The following is an 18461-nucleotide window of genomic DNA, read 5'->3' as shown; positions in this document are numbered from 1 at the left end:
TGATAAATGAGGCCCAATATCCTGTTGTGGTCGAAAACCTTTGTCATTCATTTGCATTGTGCTTCTCAACTTTGCAGTATGATGTAAATATGAAAACGGGGTGGTCCATAACGATTCTGTACGTTTTGGAAGATTATATTTTCCTAACCTTAAATTCAGTGCTCAGAATGTTTGACTGCAGCTGTATCAAACAGTTAATTCATAAATGTGTAAATATGAAACCATCAAAATTGTTAGTTTCTCTTTTGCAGGTTGAATATTAGTAGTAGTAGTAGACCTGGATTTATATAAACTAGGTCTCTGTGATTTATCGGCAGGTATTATCAGCTTGACTTTTCGGTTTATTTACGTATTTTCAAGAAAATAAATTCATGTTTTCACTAAAGCCAATCCACAAGCAGCCATGCCAGCTGGTTGCATAACCAGAGTTGTTTTAACCTCCCCATTGTTATGCAGTCAGAACCAACAGTCAGATATTCAGCTTTCAGATCTCCTAATTCAACTGAAATGTTATAATTCCAGCACAAGTATTTACAACTAAATCATTTGTGTTTTATTCTGCTGTCGAGCCCTGGGAATCTATCTTCTTTCGAAACAGCTGAAGGCTTGCTTTCCCTATAACTCTCTCTCTTGCATTGTGGCATGCTCTCAGCTGTGTATGGTTCTGGTAAAACAAATATCAAGTAAAAATATGTTCTTCAGGAGGTGAGGTCTGTTTTTCTGCACATGAATGGCTTGGTGCATTCAATAAGGAGATATCTGTATTTGTGGAATTGGAAACCACTGTTTGAAAAAGTAGGACTAAATTTGAGGCGGCCCAGGGCCGGCCTAATAAGTGTGAACAGGGTTTTTCTATTTGCGTATTTCTTTCACTGAGATTGAGAAGCAAAACATAACTGAATACTATTCTGATTTGCAGGCTGTTTAAGGACAGATTGCTGCTTGTTCCCTTATTTGCGGAGGGTGTGAAAACTTTCTCTTCCTTGCCTTTGATTCTTTAGTTAGCTACAATAAGTTGATGGGCGTGTTATACTTTTTTTGCTTCCTGACATACACATTTAATTTGCATCAGTAGTCTTAGCAATCGTCTTTAAGTTCTCTGGTGAAGGAGGGTGCTTCATAATAAAGTGAGAAAGACAGAACTACTAGCCTAGACAGCTTCTAAAAAAGAAACACAAGCCAGTCAAGATGTCTCGCCTATATGTATGTGATCCTCGTACTGCTGTATCATGACTTGGGGGACCAACCAACATGCTGAAGATTGCACTGCTCTGTTCACATCACCAATGCTTGAAAAAGACTCCTTGGTTTTAACCAGTTTTCTTTTATGCCTTTGCAGGTTTCCACCAGCTGTGCAGAAGCAGGACCCCGCGTTAGGAGCTGGCTTCTCTCTCCCTCTCTCTCTCGGCATCCCATGCACACGCACGGCACCATGGGAAGCCCACCTGAAGTGCTGGCCTGGGCCTCCACCCCCAGCCTCCTAGTGGGCAAGCTGAAGGAAGAGCTGAAGTTGAGTACTGGGGATCCCCCCATCAAGACCAACACCTCTCCCCCTGCCCCTCCACCCCCCCAGATTATAGAGGACCTGCAGCAGCAAGGGCAGCTGGCACCAGGGGGTGAGGAAGAACTGGTGCTGGGGAGCAGCCCCCCCATCACAGCCCTGACCAGCATGAGCGAGGACTCGTCCCGCGAGCAGCGCCACTTCGACAACAGCGTCCTCCAGCTGCAGGAGAACGAGGAGGCCGAGACGCCTCCCTCCCAGGGACAGGGGTCTGGCAGCGGTGGCGAGGATGTCGGGGTGGGTCATACCGAGCACAGCGAAGGGTGTCCCCACAACCACCCCCACGATGACATCAAGATGCACTTCCAGAGGGCAGGCAGCGGCAGCGGGGGCTTCCTGGAGGGGCTGTTCGGCTGCCTGCGCCCCGTGTGGAACATCATCGGGAAGGCCTACTCCACAGACTACAAGCTGCAGCAGCAGGGTGGGTAACACAAATAGTAGCAAAAATAGTAGCAACAACAGTTAACCATATTATCAGAATGAAAAAACAAATTCAGATCGACATAGTGACCAAGTTTTCGAAACTCCCAGGGAACACTAAGCGTTGGCTTTCCTTTCACACAGAATGCTAGGGCCCCTTCAAGGCGTGGAGTGCCATAAAGTATTTATCAAGATGTCTAAGACACCAGTCTCCATTTCCCAATAAAAGCTCTCCGGGGGGTGCAAGAGTCTGGCACCAAGGATGTGCTAAACTGGGGACATTGCTCTCAGGGCTAGACCCCACCCAGCATGCATTATTCCCTCTGGCTTTCTGAGAAGTTATGTTAATCCGATCTGATCTACATTCTGCTTTCCAGGCTTACGCATCTGTTTTGTGTGTCTTTATATCTCATTAAGGAATGTGTTTCATGACAAAAAAGAGGCTACTTGTGTTTAATTAGGAGTTAATAAATAATATATATTCCATAAAAAAACAAGGCCGACAGACGTCTATATTGCATTACACGTTATCACCCAGTGCCCACCTTTTTAAATCCTGGGAAGAATTAGACCTGCTTTTCAACTATATCAGGATTCAGTTGTCCAAGCTCCGGCCCTGCGGTGATGAGCTGTGACAGTGACAGCGGTGTTTCTCCCACAGACACCTGGGAAGTGCCATTCGAGGAGATCTCGGAGCTGCAGTGGCTGGGCAGCGGGGCGCAGGGGGCTGTCTTCCTGGGCAAGTTCCACTCCGAGGAGGTGGCCATCAAGAAGGTGCGCGAGCAAAAGGAGACGGACATCAAGCACCTGCGCAAACTCAAACACCCCAACATCATTGCCTTCAAGTACGTATCCCCTCCAGCCATCACTGTCCTGGGTCTAGACCAAGGTGTTTTTTTTGTTTTGTTTTTTTGTTTGTTTTTTAATGCAATGTCTTTGCTCTCTTCCCTCTGAATGTTCTAAAAACACTACTGCTCCTGGTCAGCTTTTCCTTATGAAAATTTGGTTTGCAGCATGTACTTTTCTGGTACACCGTGCACAACCTTATTTCTGTTTCTCCACTTTGAATTTTAAAAATACTCCCATCAAAATCGAAGTTAACGCATTGCAGTGTCAAATGTTCTGCAGCCCAGTATTTTGTGTTTCCCATGGTATTTGTTTGCCTTACTGTCTAAGGACAAAGTCTCAACAAGGTCACAGGTTTAGGAAAGGGTTTAAAATCTGTTCGTACACTGTAAAGAGAATCTGTAAATGGAAAGTGAGCATTACCCCTGTTGACATTGGCACAGTGCAGTGCAGTTTTTTTCTTCAAACTATATATATATATATATATATATATATATATATATATATATATATATATATACCTTTTTATAAGTGAAAGCACCCATGGGAGGGGAAAGAATGATTTTCAGAACAAAGTCAGGGGAGAGAGAAAATATTTACCCATAATGCCGTGCAACCTGGTGAGGGCAGCTTGCACCACTGTTTTCACATAATGGTTATTAGCAGGCCAGTAAATGCGTAAGACTTTCAGTGTGACTGAAAAGTATGCAATTCCCCCCACTTTTTCTGCTATTCACCATGTCCATGCATGTGTCCGCAGGGGTGTGTGCACACAGGCTCCGTGTTACTGCATCATCATGGAGTACTGTGCCCACGGGCAGCTGTACGAGGTGCTGCGGGCAGGACGCAAGATCACCCCCCGGCTGCTGGTGGACTGGGCCTCAGGGATAGCCAGTGGCATGAACTACCTGCACCTCCACAAGATCATACACAGAGACCTCAAATCACCAAAGTAAGTCCTGCCTGTACCCTTCCCTAGAGCGCACCACATCCCCACATCACGCGAGACATTAAAGAGTTTTTAGGAGAAGTAGTGGTCAAAAAGTATTTTATGCAAAAAGTCCTGTGTTTTTAGTTATACAGATTGTTATAACCTGTTTATATTTCCTTAAATGTAACTTAGAGTTGTTTACCATCTATGTCTTGGGGATAGTGCAAAAAGTGTCAGTAAAATTTGCAGTGCTTCGCCCCCCTATGGAATTCTAGTCCCCATTTTAATTTTAATTAGATTGAATCAGTGTTGCCAAATGTATTTAACTGCCTTAAAGCACTTGCCTGGCAAAGCAGATGAGCTGTGCAGTTTATTTATGTGTCTGTTGCCCAGTGGAAAGTGCAGAAGGACTGTTTTAAAGAACATTGCTTATTCCACAGTCTTCACTGCCACTCACCTATTGTGTAATCAATGTCGGTTAAACTTGTGCTTGATCAGTAGAAAAGACCTTCTTAGTCATTAAAAAAAAAAAAAATACTAAGTGGTTTATAGCCCAGAATACAAGATTTTAAAAAAGAAATGTGATTAGCAATTTACATAAAATGCTGTGGTAAACAGTTTTAGTTAAGTTATTGATTTGTGTTCCAGATGGATTATGTATTAAACATGTCAGAGATAATATTTTCCAGTAAAATAAGAATTTATGATCAAATTCCATTTATTATAGGACTGCACATTTGCATATTAATCTGGGTCTTTTATTTATTGTGTGTGTCTTGTAAAGTGTATAATTTGGGTCACAATTCTGTGCAGTTTCTTACTGCAGCAAAGGGTAACATTTACTACACAAAGCAAGAAGAAAAAAAAGACCAAACCCAAAAAAGCACACACACTCCTTGCCAATCATGCCTCCTACTGATTGATTGTTCCTGCTGGAGATTTTGTGTTTCCCGTTTCTCAGAATTCCTTCAGCCCACTGGCCATTTGTAAAAGAAACGTGCCTGCTTGGTGTACTGTGTGTAAAGAAGCAGTTGTTCGGCAAGTCATTCTGAGCATCTTGACTCGGGTTTCCTGCACTCGGGCAGCTGTCTGGCCCCTCTGTAGCAGCAGTGTCTCTCGGTGTGGGTGGGGTTTGGAATGCATACATCCGAGCTGTGCTTCGGAAATGGACACTATCCAAAAGAACAGGAGTGATAGAAAGGTCTTAAAAGACAGTTGAATATTAGTATAACATCCCAGCATAATATATTTACTGACACTAAAGGCAAGTTCACAATATCAGAGACCATTTCATGTGTGCATCAGAAACAAAATACCTCACTGAGGTGACTTGCAAACCATCTCACTTGTGTCAGCCCACATGGTCCTTCTTCATGAGGCCAAGATAGAATCAGGAACAAAAAAGTTTCTGCCGCCATTTATACACGGGTGGCAGCATTTTCCTTCACTTTAGATCTCACTGATTGCGTCCTTTGTGTTCCTGCTGCAGTGTATTAGTCACCCACAATGATGCTGTGAAAATCTCAGACTTTGGGACTTCCAAGGAGCTCAGTGACAAGAGCACCAAGATGTCCTTTGCTGGGACAGTGGCCTGGATGGCTCCGGAGGTGATCCGCAATGAGCCCGTTTCTGAGAAGGTGGACATCTGGTGAGCATTGAGAACTCCATTCTTGCAGGTTAACTTCCCCAAGATCTGGAAGTCCTATTTCCACATCTAATTCTTTAAACTCCAACTATGAATATATGATATGCAAATGGATCAAATATTCTATGAATATATATATATATATATATATATATATATACACAAATCCTCTGTAATGACTGCTGCAGGTCACCACCCGTCTCTGTGTTGTATAGATTGTATTCCACACCTACCAAAACTCCTGGTTTAATTTAATAATGGAAGGCACTTTTCTACGCTATAAATATATGTAATTTAAAATGAATGTCTGAGGTAAATTGAAATTGGTAAAGGTCGATCATTGCTTTACTCAGTGACAGCACCAGCTCTCTTTGTAAGGGGCAGTGGAAACCAGAGTTCTTTAATCTCATTTTGATAGGATTAGACCTTTTAATTCCTGCTGCTTTCATCACAGCGCTCTGCAGATCACGCCAAACCTATTTATATAAGTAGCCTTAGGTTATTAAACTCTAAACCAGAGGGGGAGTCATTCTGGCTTGCTGTCGAATCTTAATTTCTAGGTCATGCTTCACCCTTCGCTGTCCACTTTCGTTTTGTTTACCACCAAGGTCACATTTTCAGTTGATAGAGCATTATGCATGGGCCTGCTCCATGTTGGGTGTTTCTTGATTTTTTTTCCCTCTGAATGATCGCTGACTTACAAATGTAGTTCCTCCTCGTTTGGCCATTCAACATCTGCCTGTGAACTGCTTCCTGTGTCCTCCCTCATCTGCACCAGTTTTGTTGGGCAATTTCAATGCGCTCCCTTCCATCCCCTCCATCTCTCCGTATGTGTTCACTATTCACCTTATCCGGATTATGAAAGCTTACTATGCTGCCCTGGTTTCCATTCATATGGTCAACTGCTGTACACAGCCTCAGTGTTTTGTGGACACAGGACCCAATAGAATTGCCTTTTTTCGCCATGTTGTGGTGGATCAGATGTCAGTTGGGATCCAAAATAGGACAGCATGAGCCCCATCCTTTCCCTTCTCTAAAACTGTGCATCATTGGTCAGCATCTGAATCTAAACCTCTATTCACTTGCCCTCCTGCCCCACCTCTCTGTGCAGGTCATTTGGAGTGGTGCTGTGGGAGCTCCTCACGGGGGAAATCCCCTATAAAGATGTGGATTCCTCCGCCATCATCTGGGGAGTGGGCAGTAACAGCCTGCATCTCCCAGTGCCCTCCACCTGTCCGGACGGCTTCAAGATCTTAATGAAGCAGACATGGTAAGGAGGCAGGTCCTTTATAAATTGAGACGCGTCGACAGTAGTGCCCGTCCGCAATCAAGTGGTTGTTGCCCTTCTAAATGACTCCTTATTAATGTTCTTTTATGTTGGTGTAGCAGATGATGGATGCCTGTTCACTGTAATGTTTTTTCCTGACACAAGTGCCAGGGGAGTGTGGGAAATATTGGCGGCTGACCCTGTGCTCGCTTTCTCTTTCCCTGGCCTCTGGCAGGCAGGGGAAGCCCAGGAACAGACCCTCCTTCAGGCAGATCCTCCTGCACCTGGATATCGCCTCTGCTGACATTCTGGGCACACCTCAGGAGACCTACTTCAAATCCCAGGTCAGCCTTTACATGCCTTACACCAGGGGTTTTCAAACCGGTCCTGGAGTACCCCCTGCCCTGCTGGTTTTTGTTCCAACCTAGGTCTTAATTGCTTAATTGAATGCTATATTGCTTTGTTAGGTCAATTAAGGATTATATTAAGCAATTAAGACCTTGGTTGGCATAAAAACCAGCAGGGCAGGGTGTACTCCTGGACCGGTTTGAAAACCCCTGCTTTACACAACCTGAAACGGGCATAAAGAAACCAAAAGCATAGTCTGATTTACACAACCGTTGAAAACTTAGAACACGCACAATAAAATGTACCAACAGTTGGACAACAATGACTTACTAGGCCGAGTTACAGTGTTGTAAGAATAAGAAGTTTCCCATCACTCCCAGATCACAAAAACCCAGCAAACCGTGGTTAATCCTGACCCACTCCTGCAACTGAATTTATGGTCAATTCATATGATTGAGCAGTACTGTGTGTGGCTTGGCATTTGCAGGCAGAGTGGAGAGAGGAGGTGAAGAAGCACTTTGAGAAGATCAAAAGTGAGGGCACGTGTATCCACCGGCTAGACGAGGAGCTCATCCGACGCAGGAGAGACGAACTCAGGTGGGTGAGACCTGCTCGGCCTGAGATAAGCCTGGCCAGTTTACAGCTTTGTTTCCATGTCTTTGACAGTCACCCGGACAGTGGAGGGAAATAATAGTGTATTCCTTGAACATGAATCATGGCACTAATTCAAGAGATGGTCATAGATTTTTATTTGTCAGCCAAATTCAATGAGAAATTGCATAAAGAAATTGTTTAAACAGAATATGGTGAATCAGTTTTGTTAAAGTTAACTTAGGAGTGCATTTCTATCGCCCACACACATACAGTGAGGGGAAAAAGTATTTGATCCCCTGCCGATTTTGTAAGTTTGCCCACTGACAAAGAAATGATCAGTATATAATTTTAATGGTAGGTGTATTTTAACAGTGAGAGACAGAATAACAACAACAAAATCCAGAAAAACGCATTTCAAAAAAGTTATAAATTGATTTGCATGTTAATGAGGGAAATAAGTATTTGATCCCCTCTCAATCAGCAAGATTTCTCGCTCCCAGGTGTCTTTTATACAGGTAGCGAGCTGAGATTAGGAGCACTCTCTTAAAGGGAGTGCTCCTAATCTCAGCTCGTTACCTGTATAAAAGACACCTGTCCACAGAAGCAATCAATCAATCAGATTCCAAACTCTCCACCATGGCCAAGACCAAAGAGCTGTCCAAGGATGTCAGGGACAAGATTGTAGACCTACACAAGGCTGGAATGGGCTACAAGACCATCGCCAAGCAGCTTGGTGAGAAGGTGACAACAGTTGGTGCGATTATTCGCAACTGGAAGACACACAAAATAACTGTCAGTCTCCCTCGGTCTGGGGCTCCATGCAAGATCTCACCTCGTGGAGTTTCAATGATCATGAGAACGGTGAGGAATCGGCCCAGAACTACACGGGAGGATTTTGTTAATGATCTCAAAGCAGCTGGGAGCATAGTCACCAATAAAAGAATTGGTAACACACTACGCCGTGAAGGACTGAAATCCTGCAGCACCCGCAAGGTCCCCCTGCTCAAGAAAGCACATGTACAGGCCCGTCTGAAGTTTGCCAATGAACATCTGAATGATTCAGAGGAGAACTGGGTGAAAGTGTTGTGGTCAGATGAGACCAAAATCGAGCTCCTTGGCATCAACTCAACTCGCCGTGTTCGGAGGAGGAGGAATGACCCCAAGAACACCATCCCCACCGTCAAACATGGAGGTGGAAACATTATGCTTTGGGGGTGTTTTTCTGCTAAGGGGACAGGACAACTGCACCGCATCAAAGGGACGATGGACGGGGCCATGTACCATCAAATCTTGGGTGAGAACCTCCTTCCCTCAGCCAGGGCATTGAAAATGGGTCGTGGATGGGTATTCCAGCATGAAAATGACCCAAAACACACAGCCAAGGCAACAAAGGAGTGGCTCAAGAAGAAGCACATTAAGGTCCTGGAGTGGCCTAGCCAGTCTCCAGACCTTAATCCCATAGAAAACCTGTGGAGGGAGCTGAAGGTTCGAGTTGCCAAACGTCAGCCTCAAAACCTTAATGACTTGGAGAGGATCTGCAAAGAGGAGTGGGACAAAATCCCTCCTGAGATGTGTGCAAACCTGGTGGCCAACTACAAGAAACGTCTGACCTCTGTGATTGCCAACAAGGGTTTTGCCACCAAGTACTAAGTCGAAGGGGTCAAATACTTATTTCCCTCATTAACATGCAAATCAATTTATAACTTTTTTTTTTTTTTAATGTGTTTTTCTGGATTTTTTTTGTTATTCTGTCTCTCACTGTTAAAATACACCTACCATTAAAATTATAGACTGATAATTTCTTTGTCAGTGGGCAAACATACAAAATCAGCAGGGGATTAAATACTTTTTTCCCTCACTGTATACACACATTTTTCCTGCTAGATACACTTGAAAGCAGCGGTACCTTAGAGTTTGTGAGGCTGTTATAGCTGTATTGACTGATTGTGTGGCTGCTCTCCATCCTCCCTCTCTCTCCCCCTCTGTTAGGCATGCTCTGGATATCCGGGAGCACTACGAACGAAAGCTCGAGAGGGCTAACAACCTTTACATGGAGCTGAGCGCCATCATGTTGCAGTTGGAGGTCCGGGAGAAGGAGCTCATCAAGTAAGAGCCCCGGCTCCCCCTGTGCTTCCTGTGCATGTTTACTAATGAGTAAGAGCAGCACATAGGTTTTTGAGAGTCACTGTAATAACTCAAAATGTTGGCAAAAAGCCCCCTGAAATTATCAGAAATTTAGAAATGGCAAAAACAAATAATCTAAAATGTAACTGCCGGTCTTACTCATTAATAAATAATTTCCAATTTAGGAAAATCAAGCCTATTGGTACTTATGTTAAAAATATGCCTTTTATGAGCTACTTTGTTCATATTGAGGCAGATATCAAACACAATCTCAGAGGTCTTATCCCAAGTCTTGGAACATTCAAGAGCATCTAAATTCACAAGAACTCCGCACAGCCCAGCCCTAGGGCCCGATTCTTTGTATTACCCAGACTTGGAGATAAATAGTGTTAAACATGTCTGTAAATAATTCAATGAACTACAGTTCCTTAGAAATCAGATCGATGAAAACTGTCAGATTCTGTTAACTCAAGGACTGTTAGATATATCTACATGTGTGTTTAATCTCTCTGGCCTACATATTAACATGTTTTCATCATCTATACATTTTCAGTCCTATTTAATTTTTATTCCTCCTCAGTGATTTCTGGCTGTCAGAACAGGGAAAGGGCTATATTACTAGAAAGAGCTCTAACCAGACTGTACACTGTCAAAGCAATTTAGGTCACTTGACAAACAGGCTAATCTACTTCACGCTAAAGCGGTGTCTCTTTAGTGAGGATTATGTAACCCTGTGATTGGTATTGTATCCTGACTACTCCACACTACACAAGCGCTAAAACAAAGAGGAGGAAGATTTTTTTTTTTTTTTAAAGGCCAATCCAGGCGAGTGTGTAAATACGAAAGAAGCCTTATTTCTTAGATGGGATGTCTGTTTTCCCCTGACAGGAGGGAGCAGGCCGTGGAGAAGAAGTACCCTGGGACCTACAAGCGCCACCTTGTCAGGCCCATGGTGCGGCCCAACGCTGTAGAGAAACTCATCAAGAAGAAGGGCAGCATGGCACACAAAGCAGGCATGCAGGCAGCCAAGCGGTGAGTCCCACACTGCATAGAAACCCTCACAAATACAGTAGGAGGAGAAACAACATAACAGGATGGTGGTTGACAGGTTCTGAGCTTTAAGTTTTCCCTATTCTTCCGTAGGCCCGACCTGTTGCGCTCCGATGGCATTCCCAACATGGAGGTGCTGCCCTCCCCCTCTCCTCTGTCTGGAAGCCCCAAAGTGTCCACCCCTCCAGGCAAAGCCCGGTACCGCAGCAAGCCTCGGCACCGGCGGGGCAACAGCAAGGGCAGCCATAGCGAGTTCTCGGGGATCCTGAAGAACGTGGCGGCCGCCCCCGAGGAGCAGCAGCCCCTGCAGCACTACCACCACCACCACCACCACCACCACCACAACCGCGAGGACGCCGTGGCCAACTGCGCCAACAACCTGCGCTACTTCGGCCCGGCCGCCGCCCTGCGCAGCCCGCACACTGACCACCTGCAGCGCCGCGTCTCTGGCTCCAGCCCCGACCTCATCTCCACCACCATGGAGGCCGACTCCCGCCAGAGGGCCGCCTCTGACAGCTCGGGCCCCGGCTCCCTCTGCCCCTGTTGCCAGGCGCACCCCTTCCCAGGCTGCCAGCACTGTATGGAGACGCCCGGGGACAGGCTCCCAGGCCCCAGCCACCCCGAGCGGCCCTCCTACTCCCTGCTCAGTACCTACGAAGCCCCTCCCCCTCAGACGGACTCCGGCCTTCCAGCTTCGGAGGGAAACAGCCAGGAGGGGGTGGCCCAGGAGAACACCCCTCGCTCCCTCACCCCACCCATACTGCCCCGCTCACTGCGGCCCCTCAGGAAGGTAAAGATGGGCCCTTTATCTCTGAATCTGATATCTTCAGAAATGTAAATCAAGTGAACAAAGCTGAGAGAGGCTTGTTGAAGGCCTTAATTTATTAATGAGTGTTTTTTTTTCATTAATATCTTTGAAAAGGTGTGTCAGAGAACTAGGCGATTATTAGGAGGTGTTTTACTGGTCTCTGCTCTAAAGGGACAAATTTTTGGTTTTTGTTTGTTTTCAAGATGAATAATAATAGTCACTGAAAGAGAGGCAGCCTAAACACGATGCCCAGGCTTGCTTTACTCATCTGATGTAGCCAGCTGACATTCAGCCACAGGAGTGACATTGTACATATAATGCATTTGCAACGTGCTGCTATTTCGTTGCCTGGTTTTCTTGTTCTACGCTTAACAACAGATTGTGAGGATATTTAAAGCACCCAGGAGATTATAAACCATCCATTATTTCTATTTGAGTCTAATTATACTGCTCAACATCCGTCTTGTTTTTCTTTTTATTGGCTTTTTACATTGCTTTTCCTTTTTTTACTGGAGCTGCAAGCCATCTGCGTGGAGCAGACAGGCGGCTTGTGCTGCTTTTGCTGTGCAGTAACCGTTCTCTGTGTTGTTGTTCAGGCCGGTGATGAGTCGTCTGAAGAAGAGGAAGGAGAAGTGGACAGTGAGGTGGAGTTTCCACGGAGACAGAGGTAAAAGACTGTCAGCCATGGTTTATTAAATGGCAGTCAGTATGTGCTGGTAATAATACTCAAAACTGCCAGGTTTATAGTTTGAAAGTGTCTGTCTACACTCAAAAGGTGAGACTGGCCGGGTGAATTAATTAAATTAAGTTAACTATCTTGCATTATGATGTTGTATAAGATATATTCTGGAAATATATAAATATATATTCAATATAAAATGTAATTATCTAAAACTACTTCCATTTCCATTATAACAAAAACAAAACCAGTGAATAAACGGATACCATCAACTCTTGTAAAGTACAGGACTCTAATATCTTCTTTGTCTAGTGTGACTAGTAATTAAACCAGCTAATAGGAATTGGCACAAGTGCTTTTGAAAAGGGAGAGAGAGATGCCCCCACAAGTTCCCTTCCTATCTGTGGCTTCTCAAAGTGACCCCCTCTCCCCTCCCTGCCCCCCCAGGCCGCACCGTTGCATGAGCAGCTTCCAGTCCTATTCCACGTTCAGCTCGGAGAACCTGTCGGTGTCTGACGGCGAGGAGGGAAACACCAGCGACCACTCGCACAGCGGGCCGCTTGAACGCCTCAGCAACAGCCAGGAGGAGCAGATGGATGACCTGCTGTCACAGACGCCCGAGATCCCCATCGACATCTCCACGCAGTCCGACGGCCTGTCTGACAAGGAGTGCGCCGTGCGCCGCGTCAAGACCCAGATCTCCCTGGGCAAGCTCTGCGCGGACGAGCACAACTATGAGGTGAGAATAGTAGCAGACCAACAGCTCACCACCGCCATTTTCAATCTCAGTTACTTTATCAGGTCTGCTTTGGAGTGGCACATACATTTTATACCTTACAACAGTGGTTCCCAAACTTTCTGGGTGGCCCCTCTCCATAAACATTTGGGTCACAGCTCGTGCCCCCCCATGTCCTACACATTCATATTTATATTACCTGTTTTTTTTTTTTTTTTTTTTTTTTTAATTAAAAGTCCTAACGTTTACCAAGGATGAATATACTGTTTGCATTTCACTTTTCACAATTTTATCTGTCCATTTACATTGGCATCTCACTATGCATGAACCTATTCTGACTCCATCTAGTATGAATGAGCCTGAATCAACATAGTTACAGAAGATACAGTAATGCTCTCTTTCCATTTTATAAAATTTTACTAGTTATTTAATATATAGGATATATATATATATATATATATATATATATATTAAGGATGAGACCGAATAGTCGAAAATTCAACTATTCGTTAAAGATGGCCACTATCGACAAGTGATTCTAACATTCGATACTTAAAATAATAATAATAATAATAATAATAACATAATAATAATAATAATAATAATATTGATTTTATTTTAAAATCGGTTGATTGGCTCTCTGTGTAGCTGTAATGAAGATTGACAGGAAGGTGGGATTTGTTTATTCTTGTCTGTGATTGGCTGACAATGACAGATCTGCGCGACTCCACCAATGGGATCGGTGGAATTCTGCAGATCTGCGCAGATCTGTGGAAATCTGCGGTGCTACAAGAACGCGACCAATGGCTTCCTCTCAGAGAATTTCTGCATGGAAATACTTTGACAAAGTAAATTAAAACACTGTTAAGTGTATAATATGTGCAGTGCAATTAATATACCACAAATCTACAGCTGGTATGTTAACCCACCTAAAAGCCAAACACCCTTCTGCGAAACTAGCAATGACAGAAAAGCAACAAACTAATATTATTAAAACACACACAGCCAGCTATTGCTATATATTTTGTTTTCACTGGAACTTGAACGCACAGGTATGTTTCCGAATTAATTTAATACATTTGTTGTTAGATGAGTATTTTAAAATAAAGTTCAGAACTTCTTGCAATTGCAACAATTGTCACATTGCATTATTTCGCATTTAATGTATTTTTTGTTAATGCGTTTCCAAAATGTTGCAGCAAAGAGTCCTGGCGAGCTCGTTTCCCACCACTCGATGATATTTTAGAGCTGCAAGTTATTATTATTTATTTTACTGTAATTATCACCTCATATAAACTGCTGTGTATTTTGATCTGAAACTACCAATTAGCAGATTTCACAGACACTGCTACCTGACAATCCTCTATTCTGATTGGCCAGGACTGGATATGGAAGAATCTAATAACCGAGACTCAATTTCCAGTCTTGTGAGTCACGACAGTTTGTTTTTAATGTGTGTAAGTGTAGAAAAAGTCTTTTCACAGAGATAGGTCGATGCAAAAGATATCAGTTTATCCAATGCGATTTCAGTGGGGCGGCACTCAACAGTTGTCAGATCCCCTTGTGGATTTCTTGTGTCTCGTCTTGACTTTTTACACATTCAGCTCTTTCCCCGCACCCCACAGTTTGGGAACCACTGCCTTACAAGTATGTTAATTGAGGGGTCAGTTCAGTGTTTTTGGCTCAAATGTCAACAAGCCGACACGTGGGGGGAATCATGGCCCTCACTCATTGCCTCCTCTCCTGCAAAGCCACCCCGATTAACATGCCTCGTTGATTCTCTCTCCCTGTGTTTTCCCAGAATCCCCTGCACTTCGGGGAGTCGGACTGCGATTCCTCAGAGGCAGAGTGCTCTGATGCCACCGTGCGCAACAACAAGCCCTGCGGCACGTCCACCTGGTGAGCACCGGCCTCCACTGGCAGATGACTCTGCTTCTAGGAGACCCTCGAACAAAACCGCAATAACTGGATCACACAGCAAAAATGCTAAAAATCCCCTCAACTTTCAGCCAACGGCGGCCCTTACTATCCCCCCCACCCCAAAAACAAAAACAACCTTTCCAGATCTCCCAATCCTGAGCAATGCTACCATTTCAATTACCTATGGCAGGGATACAATTTTGTTGAATAATGTAGCTAGTGTAACATTAATAATTTATTTTTGTTTGAGGTAAAAGACAGACAAACAAAAGAGACTTTGTAATGTATAGTGTGAAGTATATTTGCCGAGAGTGAGAAACTGGAAGACACAACGAGGACCAGAGACACGGCCGTCGGTGATTGTGCTGGGGCCTTCAGGGGTATTTCAAATTAAACTGGTACTTTTTTAAGAGGCGGCGCTGAGAATTTGCTGCTGCTTCTTTTATAAGTTTTTTGTTTTGTTTATGTTTTTTTTTTTTTTTAATCTAGAAAACAAGAAGGATTTTTTTCTGGACCGCTGAACGTGATCCCATTATTATACAGACCATTCCACTATCAAGTGAGTGTAGGTGCATTGTAAAGGAGTTCCCAGAATGCACTGCAAGCCAGATAAAGTTCTGTAACTGGGGAACCACTGTAATTTTTTTGTTGTTGCTGTTTTTCCCAGTTTTTCTCTCTTAAGTTTACAGGAACAAGCCCTCATCTCACCTCTCTCAGAAAAAGGGGGGGGAGGGAAGCTCAAACACCAGCATGAACAGTTGCTCCCCCGCCCTTTTCCCCAAAGTTTACCACAAAGCATGTCTGCTCGGCCTGCAATGTGAGACTACCTAGTGAGCATAACTGGTGTTTCCACTGGATGTGACAAGTGGATAACCAATGCAGAGTCAAAACCAGCGAACTTCTCAACCCAAACCCAGCGGAGGCGGCTCACCATGCAGTTTGCTGACTTAATTCTACCTACTCTGTTGATTCCTCATGTTTATTGTAGTTGTTATTGTTGTTATTTTCAATTTGAGGGATTTTTCCTTTTTTCTTTTACACGAACAAGAACCAAACCAGTGTTGAGTTTTCTCTAGTCCAGTCCGGCACTCTGAGTTTTTTCAAAGTGTCTTCGAAGCAGCTCTTAAACAAAAACTGGACCAACACCATGTTTAAGTTCCTTTGCCTCTCTGGGAAGCAAGGTGTGAGTGTGAGTCCATCAGATCTGGGCCTTCACAAACTTTCTTCCATTCACACTGTCTGTGTAATCCTCCACCAGTTTCCTTTAAGATGCAGTATCTCTCCAGCTTCTCTTCCAAGTTGAGATGTTCCTGTCTGTTTGTGATCCTTCGCCCTGGCATCCAACTTTTTCTTTTCTGAGCAGCTGAACGGTTCCTGTATTGGACTTGTACAGCAGTTTCTGATTACTCTTATCAACAGTGTCAGAAGGGAGATATCAGTTGGGGAATAAATCTAAAGCTAGGTATGAGGTTTAGTGAGTGATACATATTTTCAACCGCAAAGTAAGCCAGGTAATATCAGGAACAAACAACCAAACAATGCAGGTAAACTGTCCTTATGATGTATGAGTGACAGGGAGCAATAATGGCCAAATACAGCCATCTTAGGGAGGTCTCTTCCATCTGCTCAGGATTGTCTAGCAGGCTGGACAAAATTGTTGATTATTGACTATGGAGATGCATATCTTCTTATTATAACAAGTTACAATTTTCGTATTAAATGTTGTGTGATTAACACTACCGGCTTAATTAAACGCGGTTGAATACAGCGGTGGTGATTTTGAGTTATGTGCTGCTCAATTTAATTGGCATGCACTGTCTGAAGTACAGAATATTGTTAGCCACTAGGTGGGGATAGTAACCAAGATTCATGTACTTATAAAAACAGAGCTCAGCTTTTTGTGTGTGTGTTTGTATGTTTTGAGCCCCAGATACCATACATTCTCAAGCTTGGAAGATAATTTTTCATTGTGGATGAATCCTCACATGCCCTGTTTACACTTAAGGTCCATTTCTGTTTCCACTCTAAAAGGGATACTGCATCTTTTTCTTTCTTTTTGTCCTCCCTCCAATACACATGCTTGTCTGCTACTCGTTTTAGGCAACAACTTTTGGGGTAAATGCTCAGTCTAGTGAGAATCAGCCAATCAGCATTGAATAAATCAGATTGCACTTCTGAACTCTGATGAGCGGATGAAACGGCGAAAGGGCTATTCGGCATTGAACGGGGGCAGTGAGCTGTGTGTGGCTACGGCATCTGGCAAAACTCTGAGGTGCTGCTGAGAACCTCTTTGGCATTACTTAGTGATGAATCTATAGCTTCTGCACAGGAAGGGGGTGCAATCACACAGTTTACGTTGAGGTCACGTCCACCTGCTCTTCATATATATTGTGCAGTCGATGGCAGTATTCCATTCATACCGTCTTAATGTAGTCTTATTGTAGCTTCACCTTAATTCTGGATTGAAGCCAAAAACTTGTCTTTCAGAAGAACTCATATCTTACAGAAGACTGTATCTGTAACCATCAAAAGGTATTTCACAGTCAATCTAGGAAGCACCTACTTTGTATACTGAAGGACAAATGCCAGAACGAGTAAGTGTTCATTGCAGTGACCGTTTGTCATCGTTTAACAGTGTGGCAGGACCTCTGTCATACCGCAAAAAAAATAACTGCTTACTTATCCCCCTACTACACCCCCTACTCAGTGATGAATGCATTGTACTGGAGAACCTGAGCCTGCTCTGTTGCCCCCCACTTCAAATGGTTGTCCCACCAAACCTGAAGTGAAATGCAGCCTCTTCCTCTCCCCGTGTTTACAATGTCTGTAAAGGCTTGTGTATTTAAATGGTAATCACTGTAAATCAGCACAATGTTAAAGAGTGAAGGACAATGTCTTATTGGCATGAATGCCATGTTAGATCTTGTAAATTATTCAATTTTAATATGTTAATTTAATTTAATGTATTTTTTTGTTTGTTTTTTTTGTAGCTGGCCTACATGAAGATCATTTTAATTTATGGTGTAAACCTGTCATATCTGTAGATCAGACATTGTTAATTTCTGGACGTTTCCAACATCAGTTGCTTTAATTTGCATTCTGCTGACATTTCCTAATAAGTATTGTCAATGCGCTGTGTCAGTGAATGATGGAAGCCGTCTTCATTTGGGACTGAAAGGGCTGTTGGCATAGACTAACCTTCTGCACTCAAGAGATAGTGCAGGTCTGACATAGGAGATTCTGCCCAAAGTGGCATCCCAAGTCTCTGACACCCTGAGCCAGGCCAGTATGGAGAGTCAACTGGCAGGCAGCTCATACTGGTTGTACAGGGGTTAGCAGTAGTGTTAGCAGTAGTGTTAACCCCAGTGTGGTGTTTATAGTCATCCTCGCTGATCCCCTCTCCCACCACAGCGGCTGTCAGAATGCATTGTGGGTTAGACCCGCCCACATCGCAGTGACGCCACTTGCCGAGCTGCCAGCCAACTCTCTGTGTTCCTTTAGCCACGTTAGAAATGCAGACAGCCCTTTTGTC

General features: G+C 43.9%; 1 protein-coding gene across 2 annotated transcripts in view; it reads left to right on the top strand.

The window, feature by feature from the left end:
• map3k13 (mitogen-activated protein kinase kinase kinase 13) overlaps positions 1-15413 on the top strand; it is a 46429-nt gene extending 31016 nt beyond the window's left edge. For both annotated transcript variants that reach the window (XM_066687668.1, XM_066687669.1), the window contains 13 exons: positions 1340-1982; positions 2643-2826; positions 3588-3779; positions 5248-5406; positions 6515-6673; positions 6906-7014; positions 7506-7615; positions 9602-9718; positions 10625-10768; positions 10880-11576; positions 12191-12261; positions 12721-13012; positions 14811-15413. In XM_066687668.1, coding sequence (XP_066543765.1) covers positions 1415-1982; positions 2643-2826; positions 3588-3779; positions 5248-5406; positions 6515-6673; positions 6906-7014; positions 7506-7615; positions 9602-9718; positions 10625-10768; positions 10880-11576; positions 12191-12261; positions 12721-13012; positions 14811-14912 — 2904 coding nt within the window. In that variant the 5' untranslated portion in view covers positions 1340-1414 and the 3' untranslated portion in view covers positions 14913-15413. The remainder of the gene's footprint in view (positions 1-1339; positions 1983-2642; positions 2827-3587; positions 3780-5247; positions 5407-6514; positions 6674-6905; positions 7015-7505; positions 7616-9601; positions 9719-10624; positions 10769-10879; positions 11577-12190; positions 12262-12720; positions 13013-14810) is intronic.
• Positions 15414-18461: the final 3048 nt, after the last annotated feature.

The sequence above is a fragment of the Amia ocellicauda genome, chromosome 16 (assembly GCF_036373705.1).
Source record: "Amia ocellicauda isolate fAmiCal2 chromosome 16, fAmiCal2.hap1, whole genome shotgun sequence".
In the NCBI taxonomy this organism is placed as follows: Eukaryota; Metazoa; Chordata; class Actinopteri; order Amiiformes; family Amiidae; genus Amia; species Amia ocellicauda.
The sequence above is the reverse complement of the archived record's forward strand: the minus strand, read 5'-3'. Positions and strand labels throughout refer to the sequence as shown.